This window comes from Erinaceus europaeus, chromosome 6 (genome assembly GCF_950295315.1).
Source record: "Erinaceus europaeus chromosome 6, mEriEur2.1, whole genome shotgun sequence".
NCBI lineage: Eukaryota > Metazoa > Chordata > Mammalia > Eulipotyphla > Erinaceidae > Erinaceus > Erinaceus europaeus.
Window position 1 is genome coordinate 55015296 of NC_080167.1, and position 25217 is coordinate 55040512.

The 25217-nt window shown below is 35.2% G+C and overlaps 1 protein-coding gene across 1 annotated transcript in view; it reads left to right on the top strand.

Annotated features, from left to right (window-relative positions):
* Positions 1–25192, top strand: part of STAM (signal transducing adaptor molecule) — a 39186-nt gene extending 13994 nt beyond the window's left edge. The window contains exons 4-14 of the mRNA XM_007526248.3: positions 31–126; positions 1696–1842; positions 7365–7455; positions 11346–11538; positions 12948–13042; positions 15131–15219; positions 16956–17043; positions 17678–17732; positions 18473–18626; positions 20754–20929; positions 21924–25192. Coding sequence (XP_007526310.2) covers positions 31–126; positions 1696–1842; positions 7365–7455; positions 11346–11538; positions 12948–13042; positions 15131–15219; positions 16956–17043; positions 17678–17732; positions 18473–18626; positions 20754–20929; positions 21924–22146 — 1407 coding nt within the window. The 3' untranslated portion in view covers positions 22147–25192. The remainder of the gene's footprint in view (positions 1–30; positions 127–1695; positions 1843–7364; positions 7456–11345; positions 11539–12947; positions 13043–15130; positions 15220–16955; positions 17044–17677; positions 17733–18472; positions 18627–20753; positions 20930–21923) is intronic.
* Positions 25193–25217: the final 25 nt, after the last annotated feature.

Here is a 25217-nt window from a genome sequence, read left to right on the forward strand (position 1 = left end):
CTTTTAATTTTTTGACTTTATGATTTTTAGCTTCTAGGAGCATGTGTATCAAACTGTGGCAAAATTTTTCATTTAGAAGTATGTTCAAGAGATTTTGCTAGTGAAGTAAGCAACGTATTAAACAAGGTAAGGGATGTTATTTCCAGAAATTAATTCAGTTTCCTTTCTTAACGTAGCTTACTGTTTAATTCTTACATTCTGATGCACAGCATACTAAGCTGTATTTTAAAACCCTTTCTATACTGTTGTCTATCCTATGTTAGTAAGTGTTGTGTTTTGCTGGAAGACCACAAGTTTCTTGACTTTGTGAATTGTCTTTTACCAAGCTAGGTTATTTCCTTTTTTCATTATTGCTTTCCTCTGATAAGATAATGCTTATTTCACTATCTGATTTCATAATATTAATCTATTTTGGGCATAGTCTTTATAATTATTTTTTGTAGTGACAGATGTTTTCCCAGTGTCGAAATTCAGAAATCCTCCCCCAAATACTGAACGTGTGGGTTTTCACCTTCACTTAGAAAAGGTCACTCAACTACCCTACCAGCATAGAGTTTTGGTTCTGTACTACCTGTATGTGAGTGAATACAGAATAAAAAATTAAATCTCCCAACTCAAGAGATTTAACATTTTAAGCTGCTAAGTATAATGTGAATTTCGATATTCAAAATTAGTACATTGTGATGGTAATTATTTATGACCTTTTTGTTTTGACATTGTGAAGAAAAAAATTTACTGTCAAAGGGAAAATGCTTTGTGTTTTGAGAAAAATAACTATTTCTAGGACTTAGAGAAAAATAATATAGAAATGTGATAAAATTTAAAAATTCTTTCCAAGTGCTAAGTAATTTTTATTCTGCTATTCAACTATGTTTAGTTAGTTATTCTTTAATTGATAGGAATTCTTCTAATGTGTCAGATGTCCTTCACAATGTACTAATGTGAATATATTCTAGTAGCATATTTTATGTAATTTAATTGAATGTGTGGTACTCAGATCTCAGATATTTAAGTTACTTGTGAAAAACATTTATACATATTATAAGTAAAATAGGAATGAAGGGATCATGTTATTTACTTTTTCATTCCAACCTATTTTTTAGATCTTTGAAAATATTTTTATTTATTTATTATTGGGTAGAGATGGAGATAAGTTGAGAGAGGAGTGGGAAATGAGAGTGAGAAATACAGAGAGACACCTATAGCCCTGCTTCACCACTTGTGAAGCTTTCCCCCTGCAGGTGGGGAGCAACAGCTCGTACCTGGGTCCTTGTGCACTGTAATATGAACACTTAATCAGGTGTGCCACCACCTGGCCCCCTCCAACCTATTTTTTTATTGTTCTGCACTCACTCATTCACTCACTTTCTACCTCCATCTTTGTCTTTCATATATATAGGCTTGCCTAGTTGTAAGATATTCTGAAAAGTTCTGTCTCCAAACTACTATATACCTTATTTGTTTCAATTTGAAGTGAGGTATGAATAGCAATATTTTCTGGGTTTTTGTTTTTTAGTATAAGAATATATTCAACTTTTTTTTCACATGTATTACCTAACAGTTGAAGATAATTGTAGTTCAACAAGACATGTGACACTTTATAACTTTCCATGTTTAAGGTATATATATATATATATATATATATATATATATTAAATCATTACCCAATAAATTACTTCCCCCCCTACCTTTTAGGGTCATCCTAAAGTGTGTGAAAAATTAAAGGCTCTTATGGTTGAATGGACGGATGAATTTAAAAATGATCCACAGCTTAGTCTAATATCAGCAATGATTAAGAACCTTAAGGAACAAGGAGTTACCTTTCCAGCTATTGGCTCTCAGGTATTTTGTAAAGTTGTGTGTATACTACATTTTGTTTCAAAGTCCTCCTTCTCCAAGTCTATGTAGATTTTATTACCCCAGAGGAATTATTGTTTTTCAGAGGAGTTATTGATAGTAATAATATGTTCAAAGTACCAGGAAAATATTATAGTTGAACACTGATTTGTATCAGCTTTCACTTTTCTCAGTTAATTCTCCTTTATAAGTGAATCAGTTGAATATTGTGCAGCTAAATTTTTTATATAGTTCTAATAAAACAGAATTTCTTTATAATACCAGATAATTGACAGTCTTGTAAAATGTTCTTAATACTGTAATTTTATCTACAAAGAGTGATAACAATTCAGGATATCCTTTACATACTTATTTATTTTCTATTACTAGGTCTTACACGTGTATTAATTATTACTGAGCTGCCTCCCCACCCCAGCAGTTTTTAATCTTTAGAATGAGAAGAGATAGAGAACAGAGCACCACTTCACTATCTGTAGAGTTGACGCTCCTTTCATGTGTCAGCTCAAAATCTGAGCCTACTGTATGCATGATGGGTGCACTACATTGAGCTGTCTCCCTAGTCCAAGGATATCCTGAAAATTTAAAGATGAGTTTACAGACTCTTTTGGTTATGAGATTTATGAATATCAGTGTTAAAAATGGGAAGGAAATTTAAAGGGTCCTCAGAAGAAAAATTATTGCATGTTTTCCCTTCATAAGAATTGGCAAGTATATCTCTTCTTACTTTCTACTAATAAATAGGTTTGATTGAAAGACTTACCTTTCCTTTTCCAGCTTAAAATATATATACTGTGTTAAATCTGATGTCATATATAAGGTTGTTGGAAAAGTCATGATACATTTTTGCATAGAAAAAATGTCATGATTTTTTCTGGCTACCCAGTAGAAAAATCAAATGATAGAACATCTGTTTTATTTTTAACATTATTTTTCTATTTTGTTAACTTCTTTAGGATATCCAGTTTACTAATTTAGGGAGATCTTAAAACATATGGAAATTTACAATTCTGTCTTTCCCCACTGTAAGGATGGGGTAGAATATGATGAGTCATATAAAGAAATGGGAAAAAGAACTCCCAGTCATAGAAGATTTAAGTTAATGGTTTTAACCACTTCAGGGAATTATTTAGACTATATACAGCTTTATCTAGTTTTTCTTCTCAAATCACTTCCAATTTATCTGAATACTCTTGAGATGTGCTTAGTCAAATATACTTGAGATATGAAGGATGGGGGGGAATTTTTTGTTTGTTTGTTTACTCAAAAATTGAGAATAATAAAAAATTTTACTCATTTCTGAGAGTGATGGAGACACACACACACACACACACACACACACACACACACACACACACACACACTGCTCAGCTCTCACATTTGATGGTATCAGGGATTGAACCTATGACCTCCAGATCCTTAAGCATGTAAATTGATGAAAAACTGTTGTGCTATCTTTCTGACCATAGTTTTATAGTGCTAGATTATACCTTTGGGAAGTACTTATTTACATTTACTTGATAGCAGTCTTTCACAGCTTAGAATTTTTTCTGAATTCTGTACAATAAGGGGGGAGTTTATGCAGACTGTATCTCTTGACAACAGACTATATTTAATTACAGAATAGATTCACTATAAAAGGACTATAAGATTATAGATGCCCAGTAGAATGTAGCTTCTCTCTCTCTCTTTTTCCCTCCTGAGACTTCACCTCTCTGGATAATTTATTTACATATTTATTTTTTCCCCCAGAGAGAGACAGGAGGGAAAAAGAAACCACAGCATTGAAGCTTTCTTCAGTGTTATGGGGATCAGAATTGAACCTGCAATACATTACCCAAGTGAGCTATTTTGGGGGCCCTGGATTTAGTTTCTATACTCTGACAATCTGTTATAGAACTTGTTTCTCAGAATGTGGTTTCTTGGCCACCTGGAAACTTTAGAAATTCAGTGTCTAGGGTGCAACACAGACATGGATTCAATATCATTTTAACAAAATTTTTGAATGAAATTAAAGTTTTCCTTGTGTGCAGCTTTCAGTACAAGTAAAAACTGCATTTCAGTTTACAAAGGGATTTGTTGTGTTAAGAGAAGGAAGAAGAATTAATGATCTATTTGATATGTAGCTTGGGTTAACCTAGACTCAATTTTGGGAACGACTTTAGGGATGCTCTAATCTAATCCCCTCATTTTACAGATGAGGAAACTGAGACCCAGAATGGTTAAGTGACTTGCCCAGGGCTACAGCTAGTAGTTGACAGAGCTGGAACTAGAACACAGGCCTCCTGACTCTCAGTCCAGTGTTCTTTCCACTACACGATCCTGCCTTCTGTTTGATATAGAGGTTAGTGGATATGTGTCTGTCCGGACTAGGCTTCAAAGGATGAGAAGTGGAGTGAACACTGGCAAGAGGATTTATTGACTGAATGGTACATAAGTTAGGTTATTCTTTTGTTCAAAAAAACTTTAGATAATTATCAGTAATAAGTAAAATTGAGTTTATTTTTTTAATCTCAATGTTATAAAATATATGAAAGCTGATTTTGTTATGGTTGTCAAATTGCTTAACCACAGAAAAATTCAGTATATAGAATCATGAAGTAGGATGAAATAGTTTTTTTTTTTTTTTGTGATTTCTGGAAGCTTATTATTAAAACTATTCTTAAAGAGCTTCATGTTTAATAAAGAAGCACATCACCTAGGGTCAGCTGTAGAACTCAGTCTGACTTTTAAAGTCACTTAGTTGCTTAAGTTACTGCTGTATTTTTAACCAGACTACAACTTTGTGAGCATACTTAAAAAATTTATGAAAATAAAAGAATTATGAAAAATTATCTTTTTCATCCATCACAGAAAAAAATCATGTAAAAATATTAGGAAATTTAATTTTTGTACTAATGTACTAATGTTGATGCAGGGTTTTTTTTTATCTTCTACATTGAAGTAGAAGTAGTTCTTGCTTGCACTGCCATTGTATTTGACTGTAATAAGCTAGAGACCATTACTACATTTAGAATTTGATGGTAGGATGTGACTTTGAAAAGTATGCATTTTTGGAATGTAGGTCTTAATGTAGCTTGTTTTTTACTGCCTTCTTGATAGATTCCAAAAACAAGAGATCAGTGTCAGTATTGTGATAGTTACCTAATTATGAAAATAAATTGTATGGAATGAAAATGGTTGCTTCTGATGAAGTATACCTTCAATTTTCAGTGGTCAGAACATTGAAAAAGGAAGTTGCAACTAGAGACTATCTGACAAAGTGCTTAAAGTCTTATTCAGTGAACTCCAAAGAAATTTCTTTTGATTAGTTTTAAAAATTATCTTGTGCGCTTGTTTGAATTATGAAATATTACTAGGAATTTTGAATTATACTACATAATCTTGACTATTTTGCCTTTTGTTTACTCACTAGACATCTATTGATTGTAATTAAGGCACATATCCTCAAAGGAACATATCATTTGTCTTAGTTACAGACAAGTATGCAAATGATAATAGCCAGGTGTTTTGTGGTTTTTTTTTTTTTTTTTGGTCAGGCACTATTTAAGTACTGTATGTGTGACAATTTGAATATTTTGGTTTAGAGTTCTATTTGTCTTACTAGTAACTCTGGGGATTATAATAACTTCACAGTCAGTCACTTATTAATTTTGTTGCCAGAGTTAGAACTGGGGCTTGCTGCCTGCACAGTGAATCTATTGCTTCTGGCATCCTTTCTTTTTTCCTTTATAGAGACAGAGAAATTGAGAGAGGAGGGGGAGAAAGGGAGAGAAACAGCTGTAGCACTGCTTCAAGGCTTGTGATGTTTCCTCTCTGCAGGTGGGGTTCATAATACATTTTGAATTAATAGCTTATTATTTTATATAAAATGTAGAAACCTTGAAACTATCTAGGTTTATTTACTTCTCACATTAGCATCCTTAATGCTATAGTGTCATGTTATAACAATTTAAATCTCAGGGGACAATGTTATAGTTTAGGTTTTAAGTCATAGCTCTTTATCCATTCCTATTTCTGAAACTGTGTATATTAACTTTTTCTCTCTGTATAGCACTGTTTATAATAGTTGGTACTATTATCTTCATTTTGTAGATGAAGAACAAAGAGGCTAATGTCACAAAGCCATACATTAGAAAGTGACTGATCTGGGATTTGAATCCATGTTTGCCTGACTCTATAACTTGCCATTACTAGACATTCATCAGAGTACCATGTTTAAAAGTGCTACCAGAGGAACATACAGGAAGAAATACTTATTAAAGGAGGATGGGGCTCAGAATATTTCATTGAGGAAGCAGTATTTTAGCTGCTAACTGACTGATTAGAACTCACTAGAAAAACATGGATGGAGGCTGAGTGGTGATGCACCTGGTTGAGTGCATGCATATGTTACAGTGCGCAAGAACCTGGGTTTGAGCCCCCAGTCCCCCACCTACAGGGGGAAAGCTTTGCAAGTGGTCAAGCAGTCCTGATGTTTTTCTGTACCTCTCCCTCTCTTATCACCCCCTTCCCTCTCAATTTCTGGCTGTCTCTATCCAATAAGTAAAGAAAGAAAATAAAAATTAAAAAAAAAGAAAAACATGGATAGAATAAAAGGAACAAAAAGGAGGACGTTGTAAGTAGAAGCAAATGAGTATGAGATGTGAAAGTGTAAGTATACACACATACTAGTATGTATGAATATATGGTAGCAATTGCTGGGCATTGACAAAATGGCTAAGAATGAGTGTTAGCAAGGTAGACTGGTGTTTGATTTGACTTGATTGCTAGGAAAACCTACCAGTATATTGAGGCTTAGAAAAAATGTGATTCTGTAAGTGAATCAGTTTATCCATTTACTTGCATATGCTGCCTTACTTATAAAATATGTTATAGATAGTAATGTAATTTACCACTTATATTTTGTTTTACAAAGTGGGATGTTTTTGTAAACAATTATGTCATTATATAGTTCCTAAAGACAACATGCTGACTTTTGATATGTAAATAAAACTCTTGAAAAGAGATCTTAGATTTGTAAAAATGATTTAGTTATAAACCAGTTCTCCTAACACCATTTTTTTTTGTTAAAAAATTTTATTTTTCTAGTAGGTTTTAAATCTCCACTTGGTCTTCCTTTGATTTGCATACTTTCTGCTTATTTAGTTTAACCTCCTTACATAGACCTGGACAATTGTGCTTCATTGGACTGTCTAGTTTAGGTGTCTTAATTGCTCAGAATGTATTCTTCCCAGTCCTGTCTTCTCCCTTGCCTTTGAATCTGGAGGCTGCTACAGTTTGAATTTCTTTCCAGTTCAGAATTCTGTGGTATTGGGTTGTTGGCAAAGTCATGATGCATTTTGCATAGAAGAATATAGAAAAAAAGTGACTTCTCCAACAACCCAATAGATTGATGAGAAGGTTCTTGCAAATTTTTAGATTGCTTAGGGATGGAAACTGTTCTAAAATATTACTTAGGGATGAGAACTTATCCTAAAATATTGTGTTCCCCCCCTTTTTTGTGTTAGGCTGCAGAACAAGCAAAAGCAAGCCCAGCACTGGCAGCCAAGGATCCTGGGAATGTGACTAACAAAAAAGAAGAAGAAGATTTAGCAAAAGGTATGTTTTTAAGTTCTTTAAAATTTAAAAATATTTTATTCATTTACTGACTAGATAGAGACAGAAATTAAGAGGGAAAAGAGGGGTAGGGGCACCAGGCAGTGGTGTGCCTGGTTGAGCTCAGGGATCTAAGTTCAAGCCCCTGGTCCCCACCTGCAGGGGGAAAGCTTTACAAGCAGTGAAACAGTACTGCAGCACTTACTCTCTTGCTCTGTCTTTGTCTTTCTCTCTCCCCCGTTTTATCTCCCCCCTTCCCTCTTGATTGCTGTCTCTCCCAAATAAATAAAATATTGAATTTAAATAATTAAAAAATGGAGAGATAGAGAGGGAGAGAGACACCTGCATGTTGCTTCACTACTCACGAAGCCTCCATCTCCAAGTGGGGACCAGGGACTTGAACCTGGGTCTTGTGCTTTGTAGCATGTGCTCTCAACCAGGTGTGCCACTGCCTGGCCTCTATAGTTCTTGATGGTGGGGAAAAAGATAGGTGCTTGACTTATATCTCCCCTCCCCTGCCCAAGATATGTAAAGTGAGAGAAATTGTAAGGGAATAGTGGCCCTTTGGGTGGTGCATAGGGTAGAGCTTTCACATTACCATGCACAAATACCTGGTTTTTAATACCCTGGTCCCACCTATTGTGTTTTATGAGCAGGGCTGCAGGGGTCTCTCTGTCACCCCTCTTCCCTCTCAGTTTCTGTCTATTCAAAAAGGAGAAGTAGGATTTTGTACCTTTAAGCTTAGATTTATTATTGTCTTTCCTTAGCAACTACTATCTATGTCTTTTCAGTTTTTCCTTTTTTAAAAAAAAAGTTATTATGGGGAGTCGGGCGGTAGCACAGTGGGTTAAGCGCACATGGCGCGAAGCACAAGGACCATCATAAGGATCCTGGTTCAAGCCCCCGGCTCCCCACCTGCAGGGGAGTTGCTTCACAAGCGGTGAAGCAGGTCTGCAGGTGTCTATCTTTCACTCCCCCTCTCTGTCTTCCCCTCCTCTCTCCATTTCTCTCTGTCCTATCCAACTACAATGACATCAATAACAACAGTAATAACTACAACAATAAAACAACAAGGGCAACAAAAGGGAAAATAAATATTTAAAAAATTAAAGTTTTTAAAAAAGTTATTATATATATATGTATATATATATATATATACACATATTTATTTGTGCAGTCAACCTATATCTGTGACTGTGGGAGAACTACTGCAGTTTCCAATAGAGGGAGATGAGGACACAGTGGTGGGAATATTATGGAATTACACCCTATTATCTTATAATTTTGTAAATCACTAATAAGAAAAAGTTATTTTACTTAGTGAAACAGATTGGATCAGAACATCACTTTAGTTTGTGCAGTGCCTAGGACTAAACTTGGAACCTCTCACATACATTTCCTGTGCACCAGTATAGAGTTACTCCACCCTCCAGCTAGCTGCCACTCTAGGTTGTTACACAGTTTCACTACACAGTTTATCTAGAAGGTCATGTTACATACTTTTTTGTGCCCAACAATTTTTTTTATTGTTGTTGATAGTATACTCCTGTTCCCATCTGTGTTTTATCTTCAAGAAAAATTTGTTTGAAAGTTATTCTTAATTCTAGTTAACTCATTTTAACTGCTGTACTGTAGTTTACTAACAAAATATACCATAATGTTTGTTCTCTACTAATGAATATTTAGGTTTTCTAATTTTTTACTCCTTAAATAAACATGCTGCATTTACTATCCTTGAAAATATACAGTGCTGGCAAAATAGCTCACATGGGTATTGTGCTGATTTACCTGCTGTGTGCAGATCCAGATTTTAGCCTGACCCTCATCACACTAAAGGAATCTTTCATGCTGTGGTCTCTTTCTCTGCCTTCTGTCTTTACCTAAAAAAGAAAAAAAAAAGTGTGTGTGTGTTATTTTGCATAGTTTGAAGTGGTATTGTTGGCTTTTGTGGTAGGTTGTCTTTCTCCATCAACTGAATATGAAAGATCTTACTATTCATAAAACATATTCTGGTAGTAACTGATATTGCCATAGTTTAAGTTTTGTTAGCCTGATAGGTTTGAAATGATTTTAAGTTATTTTAATTTTAGTATCTTTTCCTTGAGGTAAGCATTTGTTTAAAAACATTTATTGGATATTTTGATTTTTTTTTTTTTTCTGTTGAGTCTTTCAAAAATAATGATCTAGTAGACTGGGAGATGGTGCAGTGTATGCAGAAGTATGAGGTTCCCAGTTCCATCTCTGGCATCAGTTGTGCCAGAGTGAGGCTCTGGTTTGTTCTGCTTTCTCATATCTCCCCCCTGCATTGATAAATCCTAAAAAAAAAAAAATAAGACATAGAAGTTTTCATTTTGGTATTGATGGTTTGCCCATTATAGCTGTTATAAATATCTCCTGTTGGATTTGGGTATTTAATAATGGTGTGTTTTATAAAACAGAATTTTAAAATACTGTTAAAAATTTAGGAGAGGGGCCAGGTGGTGGTGTACCTAGATAAGTGCACTATGCATAAGGATCTGTGTAAGGACCTGGGTTTGAGCCTAGGTCCCCACCTGCAGGAGGGACACTTCACAAGCAGTGAAGTAGGTCTGTAGGAGTTTATTTTTTTCTCCTTCTTTATCTTTTCCTCTCCTCTCAATTTCTCTCTGTCCTGTCCAATAAAATGGGGGGAAAATAAAAGGAAAAAATGATCACCAGGAGTGGTGGATTCATAGTGCTGCACCAAGCTCCAGTGATGACCCTGCAGGGGGAAAAAAAGATGATTTAGGAGAGCAGATGATTTAGAACAGCAGAGCATTGCTCAGTTGACATTACAGGGAATTGGATTTGGAGCCTTCAAGCCTAAATCATGTGCTCTGATACTGAGCTTCCTCATTCAAGTTTCAAGTTTTGATGTAGTCCTAATATTTTACTTTTCTGTTAGGGTTTTTTGGTTTTTGTGTCTTGACATTTTCCTCTACTCCAAGGTCCCATACAAAGTTTCTTCCTATGACAGTTAAAAAATTCTTTTTAATATTTACTTTATTCCCTTTTGTTGCCCTTGTTTTTTTATTGTTGTAGTTATTATTGTTGTTATTGATGTCGTTGTTGTTGGATAGTACAGAGAGAAATGGAGAGAGGAGGGGAAGACAGAGAGGGGAGAGAAAGATAGACACCTGCAGATCTGCTTCACCGCTTGTGAAGCAACTCCTCTGCAGGTGGGGAGCCGGGGGCTCGAACTGGAATCCTTACGCCGGTCCCTGCGCTTTGTGCCACGTGTGCTTAACCCGCTGCGCTACCACCCGATTTCCAACAGTTAATTTTTTTAAATTTTCTTACTAAGTCTCTTACTGATGGAGAGTTGGATGAGAAGAATCTACGTGTTGTGGAAAACAGGGTATTCAAGTTATAGAAAGTGAGGGATGTATGTATTGAGGAAGGACTGGTGGACTGGAGATACTTGAAAATATTTTGGGGTAATTTGTGAGGTGAGACTTAAATATTAATTCCAGATTCCCAGGGTGATTACCTAGGAATTAACTTTGTAGCGGTAAATTGCAGTTTTGTGTTTTTTTTTTTTTATTTTTTAAAATTTGGATTTATTTATTGTGTAGAGACAGCCAGAAATCAAGAGGGAGGGAGGTGATAGAGAAGAAGGGAGACAGATACCTGTAGCACTGATTCACCACTTGCTCAGCTTTCCGCCTGCAGGTGAGGACCTTGTGCATTAAATAACAATTAACAATATACTGTCAATGGATCAGTATATTTGATAAAGTGAGTCTTACTGACTCTTAGTTTCCAGCTACACAGTGGAAAGGTAGCTATGTACTTTTTATTAGCAGACATCTTTTTGTATTTCTTTAGATTATTAGTTATACTAATGTTTTGGATCTTATAAAACTATTTTACAGCCATTGAATTATCTCTGAAGGAACAAAGACAGCAGCCAACCACCCTTTCCTCTTTATACCCAAGTACATCCACTCTTTTAACTAACCACCAACATGAAGGTCGAAAAGTTCGAGCAATATATGACTTTGAAGCTGCTGAAGATAATGAACTTACTTTTAAAGCTGGAGAAATAATTACAGTCCTTGACGACAGGTGATAGATAATATGAATTTGAATGGTGATATGAAAATATCTAATGTCTGTTTTTATTCTTGTTGCTATTACGAAGTGTTGTTTAAAAAAATACCACTGTATACCTTTTCTCTGTGTGATGATTGCTTTGCTTGTGTCATATTGCCTAGATACTTTGCCATTTAATTTTTCCACATCTATTGATTAAATTATTTATTTATTTTGCCTCCAGGGTTATTGCTGGAGCTCGGTGCAGGCACTATGAATTCACTGCTCCTGGAGGCCATTTTTCCCATATTTTTGTTGCCCTTGTTGTTTTATTGTTGCTGTCGCTGCTGTTGTTGCTGGATAGGACAGAGAAAAATTGAGAGAGGAGGGGAAGACGGGAGGAGAAAGACCTCTGCAGACCTGCTTTACCACCCGTAAAGTGACCCCCCTGCAGGGGTGAGCCAGATCAAACCAGGATCCTTACACCAGTCCTTGCATTTTGTGCCATGTATGCTTAACCCACTGTGCTACCGCCTTCCCCTCAGATTGAATGATTGTTTTTTTGTTCCAGAGACCTAGTTTAATATATTCAGTTATAATCACTGCTAGTAGTTGAAATTGTTTAAATTAGTATGTTTACTGAAAATTAGTCATAGTGATACTGAAATAGTAAAATTTGAAAATAATTTTAAGAAATAATTTAACTAGTTCTTAAGGTTATTCCTACAGTAATATACTTGTATTCTATCATGTTTTCATAAGAGAAGAATACTAATTAAAATTTGAGCTGGTTGGCTATAAGTCACACAAAATGTTCGTTAATCATTCATTCAAAAACTATAGATGACTTACTACTTTCCCTTATACAGAGCACTGAGGCTGTAATGTTTCATGTGCACTGGGGATTAGTAGTTTGATTTGACTATGCACCTAGAAGTATGATCCTGTGTTTTGCCCTGTAAAAGGTGTGATGTGTTCTTTCTGAGGGGGTAAAACAATATATATATTCTAGAAGTAGCACTGTTTTGTAAATAGGCATCTGGATTAAGAGCATATTGTACATTTTATTTCAAAGGATTCTTAATCTGTGGTTCATGAGCCAACTGAAATTGACAACTTTTAGGTGTTGAGACATTTTCTCTGGAGGAGAAAGGTTATTGCTTTGTATTACTTCATCAGAGCATTCACCAATCTTCCAAAAAATGAAAGCTGAGTGTGTAATAGCTTCTTATTTTCTCTGGGGTGTCATTTCTTATTTCTAATAAAGATAAATTCACTGCCTGGATTTTATAACTTTGAAATCTGTAATTACATTATTGATACTTAAGATTGAGTACTGTAAGCAGCAAGGATTTATAGAATAAGGTACAGGCTAAACAGTATAAAAAGGTAAAAATTTATACAACAAGACATATTAAATCATTCTTTTTTGGTCCTCATAGTGACCCCAACTGGTGGAAAGGTGAAACTAATCAGAGCATGGGGTTGTTTCCCTCTAATTTTGTAACTGCAGATCTTACTGCTGAACCAGAAATGAGTAAGTACTTTCCTGATTATCACCAGATGGTAAACCTAAATCTATTCTCTGTTTGTGGGGTGTGGAGGGGGACGGAGAATACCTCATGCATGAATGATTTCACTGCTCGCAGCCCATTTTTTCATTCAAATGGATGAAGACAGGGACAAAATGGGATAGCCTGACATAATAGCACAAGAGTTTCCCTTGGTGTCATGGTAGTCCTTTGTGGTGCTAGGTCTCAAGCCTTGGTCACGTGTGTGGTAAGGTACATTCCTAACCTGGTAAACTGTGTCTCAGACCATGTAGCCCTTTTCTTAGTGGAAGTTGAGGAAATTCACAAATGCTACTGCCTCCAAGACATTTAAAATGCAGCTCTTGGGCTACAGATTACTTACTGGAAATCATCTACTCATCTGAAAATTGAAATCAAAAGTCTGCCAAGGTTATCTTTATAGACAGACTGTGGATTTATCATTCGAATGCCTACGTGTGTATGCTGTTGTAAAAAAATAGATTGACAAGTGTTAATGGAATTTATGCATTAGCTGTACTTCTTGTCATAACTTGATAAAAGTGTGACAGAGACAGTGCAGTCTCATTGAGACTTCCTCCAATTCAAAAGTTGAACCTATTTGTTTAGTGTTCAACATTAGCTTTGGAAGCAGTGTCCTGTATGCATTGCAGTGACTTTCAAAAGCTTCCATGTCAGTTACTTAGAAGCAGTCATTTTAACTAAACGAACTCATCATACAGTTTTTTGCCTAGTTACTAAGCCCTTGTTGACAGGGAGAAATAAATTAGGAAGTGGGGCCAAGAAGAAAAAGAATATCAGTATTCTTTTGTGGAAGGTTAGTTACTGTGTTAAACATACTTTTTTTTTTTTGGTTTAAGTTGTATTTTATGTATTTAATTTTTTTTGAGTAATTTTTAAAGATTGTATTGTTGAAGAAGAAAATAAGTGCTTTTGGTGGTGGATTGATGTTTACCCTTTTTTCTTTTTTGGAGACGATTGGGGTCTTGTTAATAGCAATTTCAGCATTCCCATGTAGCTTTTTCTTTCAGAGAGAGTCACACAGTGAGAGGAAGAGACATCACAACCACAGTAGTGGATCTTTCCCTGATACCTTGGTATCTCTCATACAGTGTTGGGGCTTTAACCTTAGCTGTGAGCATGACAAGGCATTCACTATATCTGTGAGGTCTCCCTTAACCTAGTTTGCTGATTTCTTAATAACCACTTCTTTTTTGTTACAAAGCAGTAATGTAACAAAAAATGTTACTGAATGATTTAGTGAAAAATTCAGTTCCCTCTTCAAAGCTCCTTGCAAAATTCTCCACTGGTCTAGATGTTATTCCCCTAGTTCAAAAAATGTAAGTGGTGTGCCATAGAGTATATAGCTAATTATCAGGAGCTGTCAAATGAAATTTTTCTTTAAAAGGACTGATAATTTTAAAAGATTTAAAAGTGTAGGTTTCTCTTATAAAATATTGTTTTTGTCTACCAATTTAGCAGATTGTTATTTTGTAATTTTTGTTGTAGAAATATACCTCTTGGGAGTCGGGCGGTAGCGCAGCGGGTTAAGCGCAGGTGGCGCGAAGCACAAGGACTGGTGTAAGATCCCAGTTCGAGCCCCCGGCTCCCCACCTGGAGGGGAGTCACTTCACAAGCGGTGAAGCAGGTCTGCAGGTGTCTGTCTTTCTCTCCCCCTCTCTGTCTTCCTCTCCTCTCTCCATTTCTCTCTGTCTTATCCAACAATGACGACATCAATAACAACAACAATAACTACAACAATGAAAAACAAGGGCAACAAAAGGGGAAATAAATAAATAAATAAAAAATATTTTAAAAAAAGAAATATACCTCTTACTTTGAATGAAGTAACTTTTGTGAATCTTTAGAAGAGAAAGTTAAATTTTGACAGAATTTCATGTTATGTCACTGTTGCCTGAATTGGCAACTCAGTTATTCCTTAAATTGAGGAATAACTGAGTTTCTCAGCTTGATCTACATGTATATACATATATACACTCTCCTGCAGCTTAAAGTATATTAAAATAGAAATTTAAACTTATTATAAAAAAAGATAATCGTTACATATTTTACAGTTAAAACAGAGAAGAAGACAGTACAATTCAGTGATGAGGTTCAGATAGAAACAATAGAACCAGAGCCGGAACAAACCTATATTGATGAAGTAAGTAATATCCTTAGTAAAAGGTATTGATAACTTGTTATTGAAGGTGAAATGTTTTTCTTTTCTCCTTTAAAAGTATCAATTACTAAACTGGTATATGTATTTTGTTATAAAATTTAAAGAGTATAGACAAAGCAATGATTCTCCTTGGAAATTGTTTTAGTCCCATACTTACTATGTCAATACAAATAATTGTGCCTCCTTATGTTAAATATATGCTTAAGTATCTGTAGTATGGGATTATCATGATGTAATTCTCTTGGATTCTTAGGTTCTTTACACTCTTCTGTATTTGTGTTATTACAGACTTTTTTTTTTTTTTTAATCAGAGCACTGCTCAGCTCTGGTGCAGGGGATTGAACCTGGGACTTTGGGGCCTCACACATAAGAGTCTCTTTGCATAATCATTATGCTGTCTACCCTCGGCCCTTTCATAATAAATTTTTTTTTGTAAAAATAATTTTTAATGTTGTGGAAATTATATCCCTCGTGCCATTTAATTTTTTAAAAATTTATCTTAATGAGAAATACAGAGAGACAGAAACACACAAGAGCACTCCTCAGCTCTGCTTAATGGTGGTGTTTCATTTTGATTTGACTTCTGTGTTTGGTGCTAGGTGGTAGTTGAGTTTCACTTTTATGTATGTTATGTCTTAAGGGAGACGGAACAGAAAGTTTGTAGAGTGCTCCTTCACGCTCATGGTATTGGTGTATTGATCTATATTTTTACTTATAGAAACATATAAAAGCCCATCTTATCCTAAGGCCTTGTTGATATATATCTTTTTATTTTACAGATAAATAAAAATCTTTTTAAAAATTGTTTAATCTGTATTTATTTATTGGATAAACACAGCCAGCATTTGAGAGGGAGAGAGACAAAGAGACACCTGCAGCCCTGTTTCACCACTTATAAAGCTTTCCCTTGCAGATGGGGACCAGGGACTTGAACCTAGGTCCTTGTGCATTATAATGTGTTCGCTTACCCAGGTGCGCCACCACCCAGCCCCGATAAATAAAAATCTTAAAATTATATAGATCTTGTAAAAGACCAGAATATGTAAATAAATTCAATGTATACCAAAAGACACATAAAAGCATACAATGTACAGCTGTAGTTGTGTAATATGGTACCAATGGTTTTGTTGATTTTTTTTTCCCCCCACACAGTTTCTAAAATTGAACTGAGTTAATAGTGTGAAAGGTTTTTTTAATAGGAGAATAGAGAAGCTACAAATATCACTTCCTTTTGTGGGAAACTGAAATATTAGTGGAAAGTGTGGAATAAATCCATGTGGTTCTGCTAAGAAAAACAACTGTAACCTCCCAAGTTATGCCTTACTAAAACAACTGCTGTATTCTCTATGGTAAAGGAGAAATATCTGAGTCTCTAGGCATGAGTAATACCATCTTGAGTGATGTCACACATGTCAGCATGGCAAGGCTTCAGTTGTTCCAAAACAAAGTAATTTGGAAATCCATTCACATGACATAAGAGATTGAAGAACTCACATGTGGCAAGTTTTAACATGATTATGGCTTCTCATTTAAGAAAGTCTTTGCTAGCAATTGAAAAAATGAATAAGGAGAGTTTACAAAGTACTATACTGGTTACATATGGAATTCCCATAAGTATGAATTAAAGAAATTCTCTATCCATCATCTGATTTATGAAGTGAAAACATCCTGTTGTATGACTGTTATTTACCTTTATATCCACTATTTAATTCCTGTAGGATAAAATGGACCAGTTGCTACAGATGCTGCAAAGTACAGATCCCAGTGATGACCAGCCTGACCTTCCAGAGTTGCTTCACCTTGAAGGTAAGACTTCCTTCCCACTTACCTTGCAAATAAAGAATAACTAGAGGTGATAGCTGTTCTGTCACAGGAAGATTTTACATGTACAAAATAAAATTGAATAAAAATGTAAATATTTCTTACTGTTCAATGGCCCAGTCTCACTTTTATCTAGTTCAAGCTTAGGATAGAATTTTAATTTTTACACTTTGCATATAAATTATTTTTTTCAGTGAACATGTTAGAAATTGGTATTTTAAAATTTGTTTATTCACTACTATGCATTTAGTAGTCACCATCACACTTTAAAAATAATGAGTGGTAAAAAAATAATAATAATGAGTGATGGCCTGGGCGATGGTGCAGTGAATAACACCTTGGACCTCGACCTCAGGCATGATGTCCCAGATTGAATCTTTGGCATCACATGTGCCAAAGAATGATACACTGGCGCTCTCTGTCTCTCTCCCTACTCCCCCACCCGTTAATTAATTCATCTTAAAAAAAAAATCTTGGATGCTGTGGGCTGAAGTTAACTAATAAGTTATTTTTATTACGATAAATCAGGTCCTATAGTCTTTAAGTTATATAATATCCTCCAGAGGTTTCCTTTCATTTGCTGCATTCGCTTATATTTCTTTAAATCTTGTCATCTTAGCAATGTGTCACCAGATGGGACCTCTCATTGATGAAAAGCTGGAAGATATTGATAGGTAAAAGAAGATACACTGTGTCTGTATTTGTGTACTGTCTTCCTTGAAGTGCTCTCTGAAGTGTATACTGAAATAGAGAGAATTGCAGCTCCCTTTTAAAATTTCTGCCAGAAATTTTGTTCGTTTTTGTTAGTTGTGAGGATTGGACTTGTCTCTTTTTTGTTTTTGTTTCCTTAAGTGAGGAAGTATCACTTTATATTTCTTTTTCTTAAATAAAGGTTAATTGTGATTGTATTTGCAACAGTGGCAGTATGAGAGGCCACATGTGACCCCTTGTTTTATTTTTAGACCCCTTGTTTTTATTTTTATTTTTTGTATTGATAGAGTCAGAGAGAAATCAAGTGGGAAGAGATAGGAAGAGATTGAGAGATATCCGCAGCACTGTTTCACTGCTTGTGGAGTTTCCTACCAGCAGGCAGGGGATGAGGGCTTGAATTAAGGAACTGCAGCAATAATGTGTACTCCAGGGCATGCACCACCTACTGCCTGCCCCACCCCCTCTTTTTTAGCTAGCGAATTAGATGTTGCAGTCATACATTAAGATAAAATACCAGTTTCTCTGCACAACACCTAAACCTTTAGAAGTTTTGATTACCCTGAGCTAAAATATATGTTTCCAGTCACAAGGTAAAAAATTTTAATAATACTTAACGAATTACTTTTTTTATATTTTGATATCTTTTTAGAACTTTGTATCATTTACATTGCAGCCATGTTTGATACATTGTATTATGTTTTAGAAAACACTCAGAACTCTCAGAACTTAATGTTAAAGTGATGGAGGCACTTTCATTGTATACTAAGTTAATGAATGAAGACCCAATGTATTCCATGTATGCAAAATTGCAGAATCAGCAGTATTACATGCAGTCATCTGGTGTTTCTGGTTCTCAGGTAATCTCTTAAAAACTCAATGTATCAGTTTAAATTCTTAAATATGTTTGAGTTTACTTGGTATAAATTATGAAGCTTGTTTGAAATAAAGTTTAAAAGAACTTCTACTTGGCAAATACAATATAAATGTACTATGCTAGTGGGGCCTTTTTTATTTTTTAAAAGGTTTTCTGCAGGGGTGTACATCATAATCACCCATTAAACTTAAAAAATGCAGATATGAGCTAGCAAGATTGCTCACCTGGATAGTATATTTAGTGTGCCTTACCCACAAATCAGGCTTGAGCTCAACCCTCACCAAATAGTGATTTTTGGTTCTGTGGTATATTACTTTCTATATCTCTCTTTATACATCTGAAAAAGTCAGTCCAGAGCCGTGGAGGCCCAGCAGCACATTATAACAAAAAACAGACAAATGTATTGGTCCTGCCTTCAACCTTTTGAACCATAATCTTTAGAAATGAGGCTTAAACAATTGTGTATTTTAAAATTTCACCTGTAATTATTTGCTTAAGAACCATAGTTTCTGTCTGAGTAAGACTGATGATCACTCAGTTCACTGTATAGGGAGTAGTCAAATTATAATTATTGTGGTAGGTAGCATGGCAGACATTTTTGTTTTTAAGACTAATATTTTAGCATTGTCCTTTTTTTTAATGGAACGAGAGACCTTAACCTCAGCCAGTCCTGAGAAACACAGTTTTTGATGACATTGGTTTGTGTCTTTGTCAACAGTTTGAGTTAAAAAAAAATAATAAAATCATTAGTGTTCAGTTCAGCAAAGCAAACAAAAATTACATTTATGATGTGTGGCTTTGGGCTGATAATAAAGAACTATTAGAATCAGTGTATGTATGATTTAACAGAACTAAGATTGTCTTGTTTCCTGATGATTGTATTAACTGTCACAACATATGGTACTCTTTTTTTTTTTTCCCCAGATATGTAAAATGGAAGAGTCTAATAATATACATTACAGAAAAAAAAATTTTTTCCTCCAGGGTTATTGCTGGGCTTGGTGCCTGCACCATGAATCCACTGCTCCTGGAGGCCATTTTTTCCCCCTTTTGTTGCCCTTGAAGCCTCGTTGTGGTTATTATTATTGCCATTGTTGATGTTTGTTATAGATAGAACAGAGAGAAATGGAGAGAGGAGAGAAGACAGAGAGGGGGAGAGAAAGATAGACACCTGCAGATCTGCTTCACCGCCTGTGAAGCAACTCCCCTGTAGATGGGGAGCCGGGGGCTCGAACTGGGATCCTTACGCCGGTCCTTGCGCTTTTGCGCCACATGCGCTTAACTCACTGCGCCACCGCCCGACCCCCACATTACAGAAAATTTAAGTAATATGTGTGCTTGAGATTTTTCTCTTTAAAAAGCAATTGTATGTTTTAGATGCAGAAATAGGCAAAAGATAGCTGAAGGAACATATCCAGTTTTGTGCTTATTAAACTTTTATTGGACCAACACATTCTTAGTCCACTGTTTTGTGCCTGCTTTCTGTAAGAGCAGAGTCAAGTAGCTGTGATAGACCACACAGCCTTGAACAGTGTCTGAATTTTTGCCCCCCGTTTTCTTCTGTTGTTTTAGAAAGTTAGCTTGTTCTGTGCTAATTTAGGAGATGTGAGTTGTATCTACAAGTAAATGCAGTCTGTATGATAAAAAAAGGAATTCAAATATACTTTGTAAATTTATTTTTCATTTTATTTTTCACCAGAGCATCACTCAGCTCTGGCTTATGGTGGTGCTGGGGATTGAATCTAGGACTACATAACTATTATGCTATCTTCCCAGTTCCACTTAGTAGATATTGTTTGACAGTCCTTTTAAACAATATTTAGTATACTAGCACGGAAAGCAGAATTACAGTAAAACACTCTTAAGATGAAATTTCTTCAGTGCTTCTGTGTGGAGTTAACGCAAGTTCGTATTTACCTCAGAACAAAAGCTACCAGAATCCCATTTCATTGAAAAGTATTTTTGAAAATGTCCATTAATAGAAATAACTTAATTTATTCCAGAGTTGTAGTAGTTCTTTTTTTGTTGCTAAATGCCTCTCTTAAGAAATGTTGGCATGACTGCTGAAATCTTAAGAGAATGTAATGTCTCATATCATTAATTCTTCTAGGTTTATGCAGCACCTCCTCAAACTGGTGCTTACCTGGTTGCAGGGAATGCACAGATGAGCCATCTTCAGAGTTACAGTCTTCCCCCAGAACAACTCTCTTCTCTCAGCCAAGGAGCAGTTGTCCCTGCTGCAACTCCAGCCCTTCCTACTCAGCAGACTCAGGCTTCTTATGCTAAGTAATTTGATTACTGATTACTGTTTGAAGTTAATCATGTTAAAACTACTCATCTGTTCTAATCTTATGTAGCCACAAGAACTGGATAGGAAAAATCCATGATAGGAAAGTTCACACAGTAGGGTGTGCACCTCATAATGCGTGAAGTCCTGAGTTCAAACCCCATGGTGCCCCAGAGAAACTCTGTAGATGGTAGAGCAGTGCTGTGGTGTCTGTTCCCCTATTTTTGTCTGAAATAATGAAAACATTTTGTCCAGGGTTGTGGAAACATACATGTTCCCTAGTAGCTTTCAAAAGGAAAGCAAACAGGGAGTCGGGCTGTAGCGCAGCGGGTTAAGCGCAGGTGGCGCAAAGCACTAGGACTGGCATAAGGATCCTGGTTCGAACCCTGGCTCCCCACCTGCAGGGGAGTCGCTTCACAGGCGGTGAAGCAGGTCTGCAGGTGTCTATCTTTCTCTCCTCCTCTCTGTCTTCCCCTCCTCTCTCCACTTCTCTCTGTCCTATCCAACAACGACAACAACAATAATAAAGCAACAAGGGCAACAAAAGGGAATAAATAAATAAAATAAAATAAATAAAATTTAAAAAAATCTTTAAAAAAATCTTAAAAGGAAAGCAAACAAATGTATGATAGTTGTCATCACTGATGGCTGATGAAAAGCTCTGTGAGACTAGTGGGGATTCTTAAGGAACCCCTTCAGTATTGCTATGCTAGCCATCCAGCCATCCATCCTCTGATTTACTCACTGGATTGCTGTATTTTGGTTTTTTATTTTATTTATTTTATTCCCCCAATTAGGTGGAAACTCCATTATAGTAGGATCTTTTTTTCATCTTTGATTATAATATCCCAGTATCTAAATTGACAGTGTTTGGCATATTATCAGTAGTTAATAAATGATTATTAAATGAATAAACAAATGAAGAGCTTTCCTGTTGTTCTCTAAATGGCTGTGTCAATCAGACTTTGTCTAATAGTTTTTTCTCCTCCACAGCACAATGGTTGCTTCTGTTCAAGGAAGTACATATCCCAGCCAAGCTACAGTATATAGTCCTGCTGCTGCTGCTGCTCCTGCTGATGTCACTCTATACCAGAATGCAGGAACTTCTGTGTCCCAGGTGCCAAACTATAGTTTAACATCAGCACTGCCTCAACCAACAGTTAGTCAACAGCCTCCTCAGCCACAGCAGCCATATTCTCAGAAGGCTCTGCTATAGGACTTGGGATTTCTCTTTGTGGCAGATACTTGCAAACTGCCACTGAGGATATAATGAGATTCTTTAATATCTTCTAATTTGCTTATCCTCAGTTTATAGGAATCTGTCCTGGTGAACAAGATTAAATATTCAAGAAGGTAGATCTCTCTCCAATTTGCACTGACTTTTTAGAGGTTCTCTTCTCCCCCACCTCCCCCACCTCACCCAGGAACAAAACTTAGATTTAATTCCTTTCATACTTTGAAGGAATTGATACAAGATTATCTGTCTTGTAAAGTTACTTGGTCTGCAAAAAGTCAAACTTACAAAGCTTTGTGGCAATTGTTATGTACATATATATTGGTGTGTAACTTCATTAGTGGCCATTTTGAATCACAATGGTGATCTTGTGAATATATTTAACACTGTTAAATTAATTTACGTTGCTATTTTATTTTAATCATGAACAACTGTTTTCATGTGAATTTATGATAATTACACTATCTTTCAAACTGCAAGTAAACAGGTTGCAGCATATTTACATAAAGACATTATGATGACCGGTTCAGTTTCACATTAAACCAAACCTTTTGACTTGTCAGATTATATATATATATATATATATATACTCTTTCTTTTGTAGCCTCTGCAAACTAGTCGCTATATCATCACACCAGTGTATAGAAGTGAAAATTTTGGTGCAATTATTGAAAATAATGATGTTCCCTTTCAATTTGTCATTTTGGCATGATACTTCAGAATATTATGGGACCATGAGACAAAATTAAGTAGGACCATATTCTTTATGTCTTATTTTAAAGAAGTGGTGATTTACCTTTTTTTCTATTTGAGGGTAGTCTTAGGTTTCTAAACTATATACTGTGTTTATTGGTGGCAGTGACACCAAAGATAGAAGCAGCGGACAGAAATTTTTAAACTGGAAAGGAAATATAAATTACACTACATTTTCAAGATCTCTTGTAATTATTTAGGATATAAACAGAAATTTGATGCGTCTGTCTTATCCTGCTAGTTTTAAATATTGTCTTTAACATATTGTATCCCTTAATTCTTCATTAAAATGGATCTAAGTAGATGTTTCAAAGTAATCTATATTCCTGATGTTACTTAACAACTTGCATATTTATTGTCATTCATACTGGATTTTGGGGCTGCTGTCTCTCTTTCCATTTTCTAGCACTTTTATTTTGACTTCCTCTTTGGGGTATTTTTTGAATTAATGCTTTTAATGAAAATGGAGTATTTTCCACTGACATATGTTATCTTAAGTATTTATAATCTTGTCAGTTGTGCTCAACTATTATTTAAATAACTGAAAAAAAAAGTGAATTGAGCATCAAAATGATCTATCAGGCTTCAAACCATAAATGAAAATTCAGGGGCCAGGTGGTGTTGCACCTGGTTAAGTGCACAAGGACCCAGGTTCAAGCCCTTGGTCCCCACCTGCAGGGGGAAAGCTTCACAAGTGATGAAGCAGGGCTTCACATCAGGTAGCAGGTCTCTCTCTCTCTCCCTTTCTGTTTCCCCTTACCCTCTCAATTTCTGGCTGGCTCTATCCAATAAGTAAAGATAATTAAAAAAAAAAAAAAAAGAAAAACAAAAGAAACTTCGGTTTGTATTTTCTAAGACTATTGTAATCTGGTTATGTGTTTCTTTCTTGACATATGATTTAACTTTTGACAAATAATTTAATGACTAATTTCTTAGGTTCAGCCTTTAAGCTCTAACTTCAGCTTGTTTCATTCTAATATGTGAGTTCTTGAGAGCATATGCTGGCTTCAAATAGTAATTTAAAATTTTAAAGACATGCTTCACATTAAATTTTTAAAAAGTTATTGTTTGATATATATTGCCAGACAGATTGTTTTCATCTCAATTGGAATATTATTATATTTAGTTCATATACTTCTAAGTATTTTTTCTTGGGGGGTGGGGCTGCCAAGTTTTTCACTGGAACTTCATGCTTGTGACTCCACAACTCCTGCTTCCCTCTTTTTATTTATTTATTTTTTTAAGGTATAGGGATGTGAGGTAGAGAGGGAGAGAGAGAGAGAGAGACCACACCACTGCTCCACCACAGTTGACACTTCATCTTTGCAGGTGCTCCCATGTGATAGCAGAGGACTTGAACCTAGGTTCTCACACATAGTAAAGTATGTGCTCTACCAGGTGAGGCATCTACCAGCCTCCCCAAATTGTATTTTATTTTTCTTCTTTTCTTTCCTAGATCTGTTTGACCATGGTAAATGTAACATTTCTCCGTTTTATTTAGCTCCTTTTTTTTTTGTTGTTGTTCTAAAATCAATTAAATACTCTTTGGTATACTTTTTTGCTAGGTAAAAATCAAAGAATGGTGAACTGAATGAAAAAAACTATCCTCATTGTGATGCATTTACATTTCTCTATTATACATATTTCTAGACTGCAAAGGTTTAAGTAATTAACACTTACAATGTATAATGTTTCAGTGTGTGCTTTTCATTTAGCAGGTATTAAAATACCAGGTGGACAAATTCTAATGAAGATGTACCACTCAGTTTCCAGTTTTCACATGATATGACAAAGATAACAGCAGGACCAGTTAAGAGCACAAATGATTTTGTTCTTGAACCAGAATATGTTGCACATTCAAAAAAAAAAAAAAGGCTTTCTTTAAAGTGTAGCTGTTTGCTTTTTTTAAAAGGAGCAATATATGTATGCACACGCAAATTTAAGTATGTGTGCAAATATCTAAAATGAAATATCGTGCATATCTGTGAAGAAAATTTTAATTTTCAGTTTAATTGCTTTTTAAATTTAATTGTGTTTCCAATAAACTGTTAGCATTTAAGTGGAAAATTTCAATCCACTTAGAACAAATCCTTTGGCCAATTGGATTTTATAGCATCAATGCAAAAACAACACAAAATATTAGGTAGTATGTACATAATACAATTTTAACTGTTGTCTAATTCTAGTCTTTTATCTCTTTATTCAGTAAAAGACTATGTACCTAAGTATTCCATTATTTATATTAAAAATTATTGGGAGTTTGTTTATACCTTTATTTTTGTATTTAAAATGATTAACAG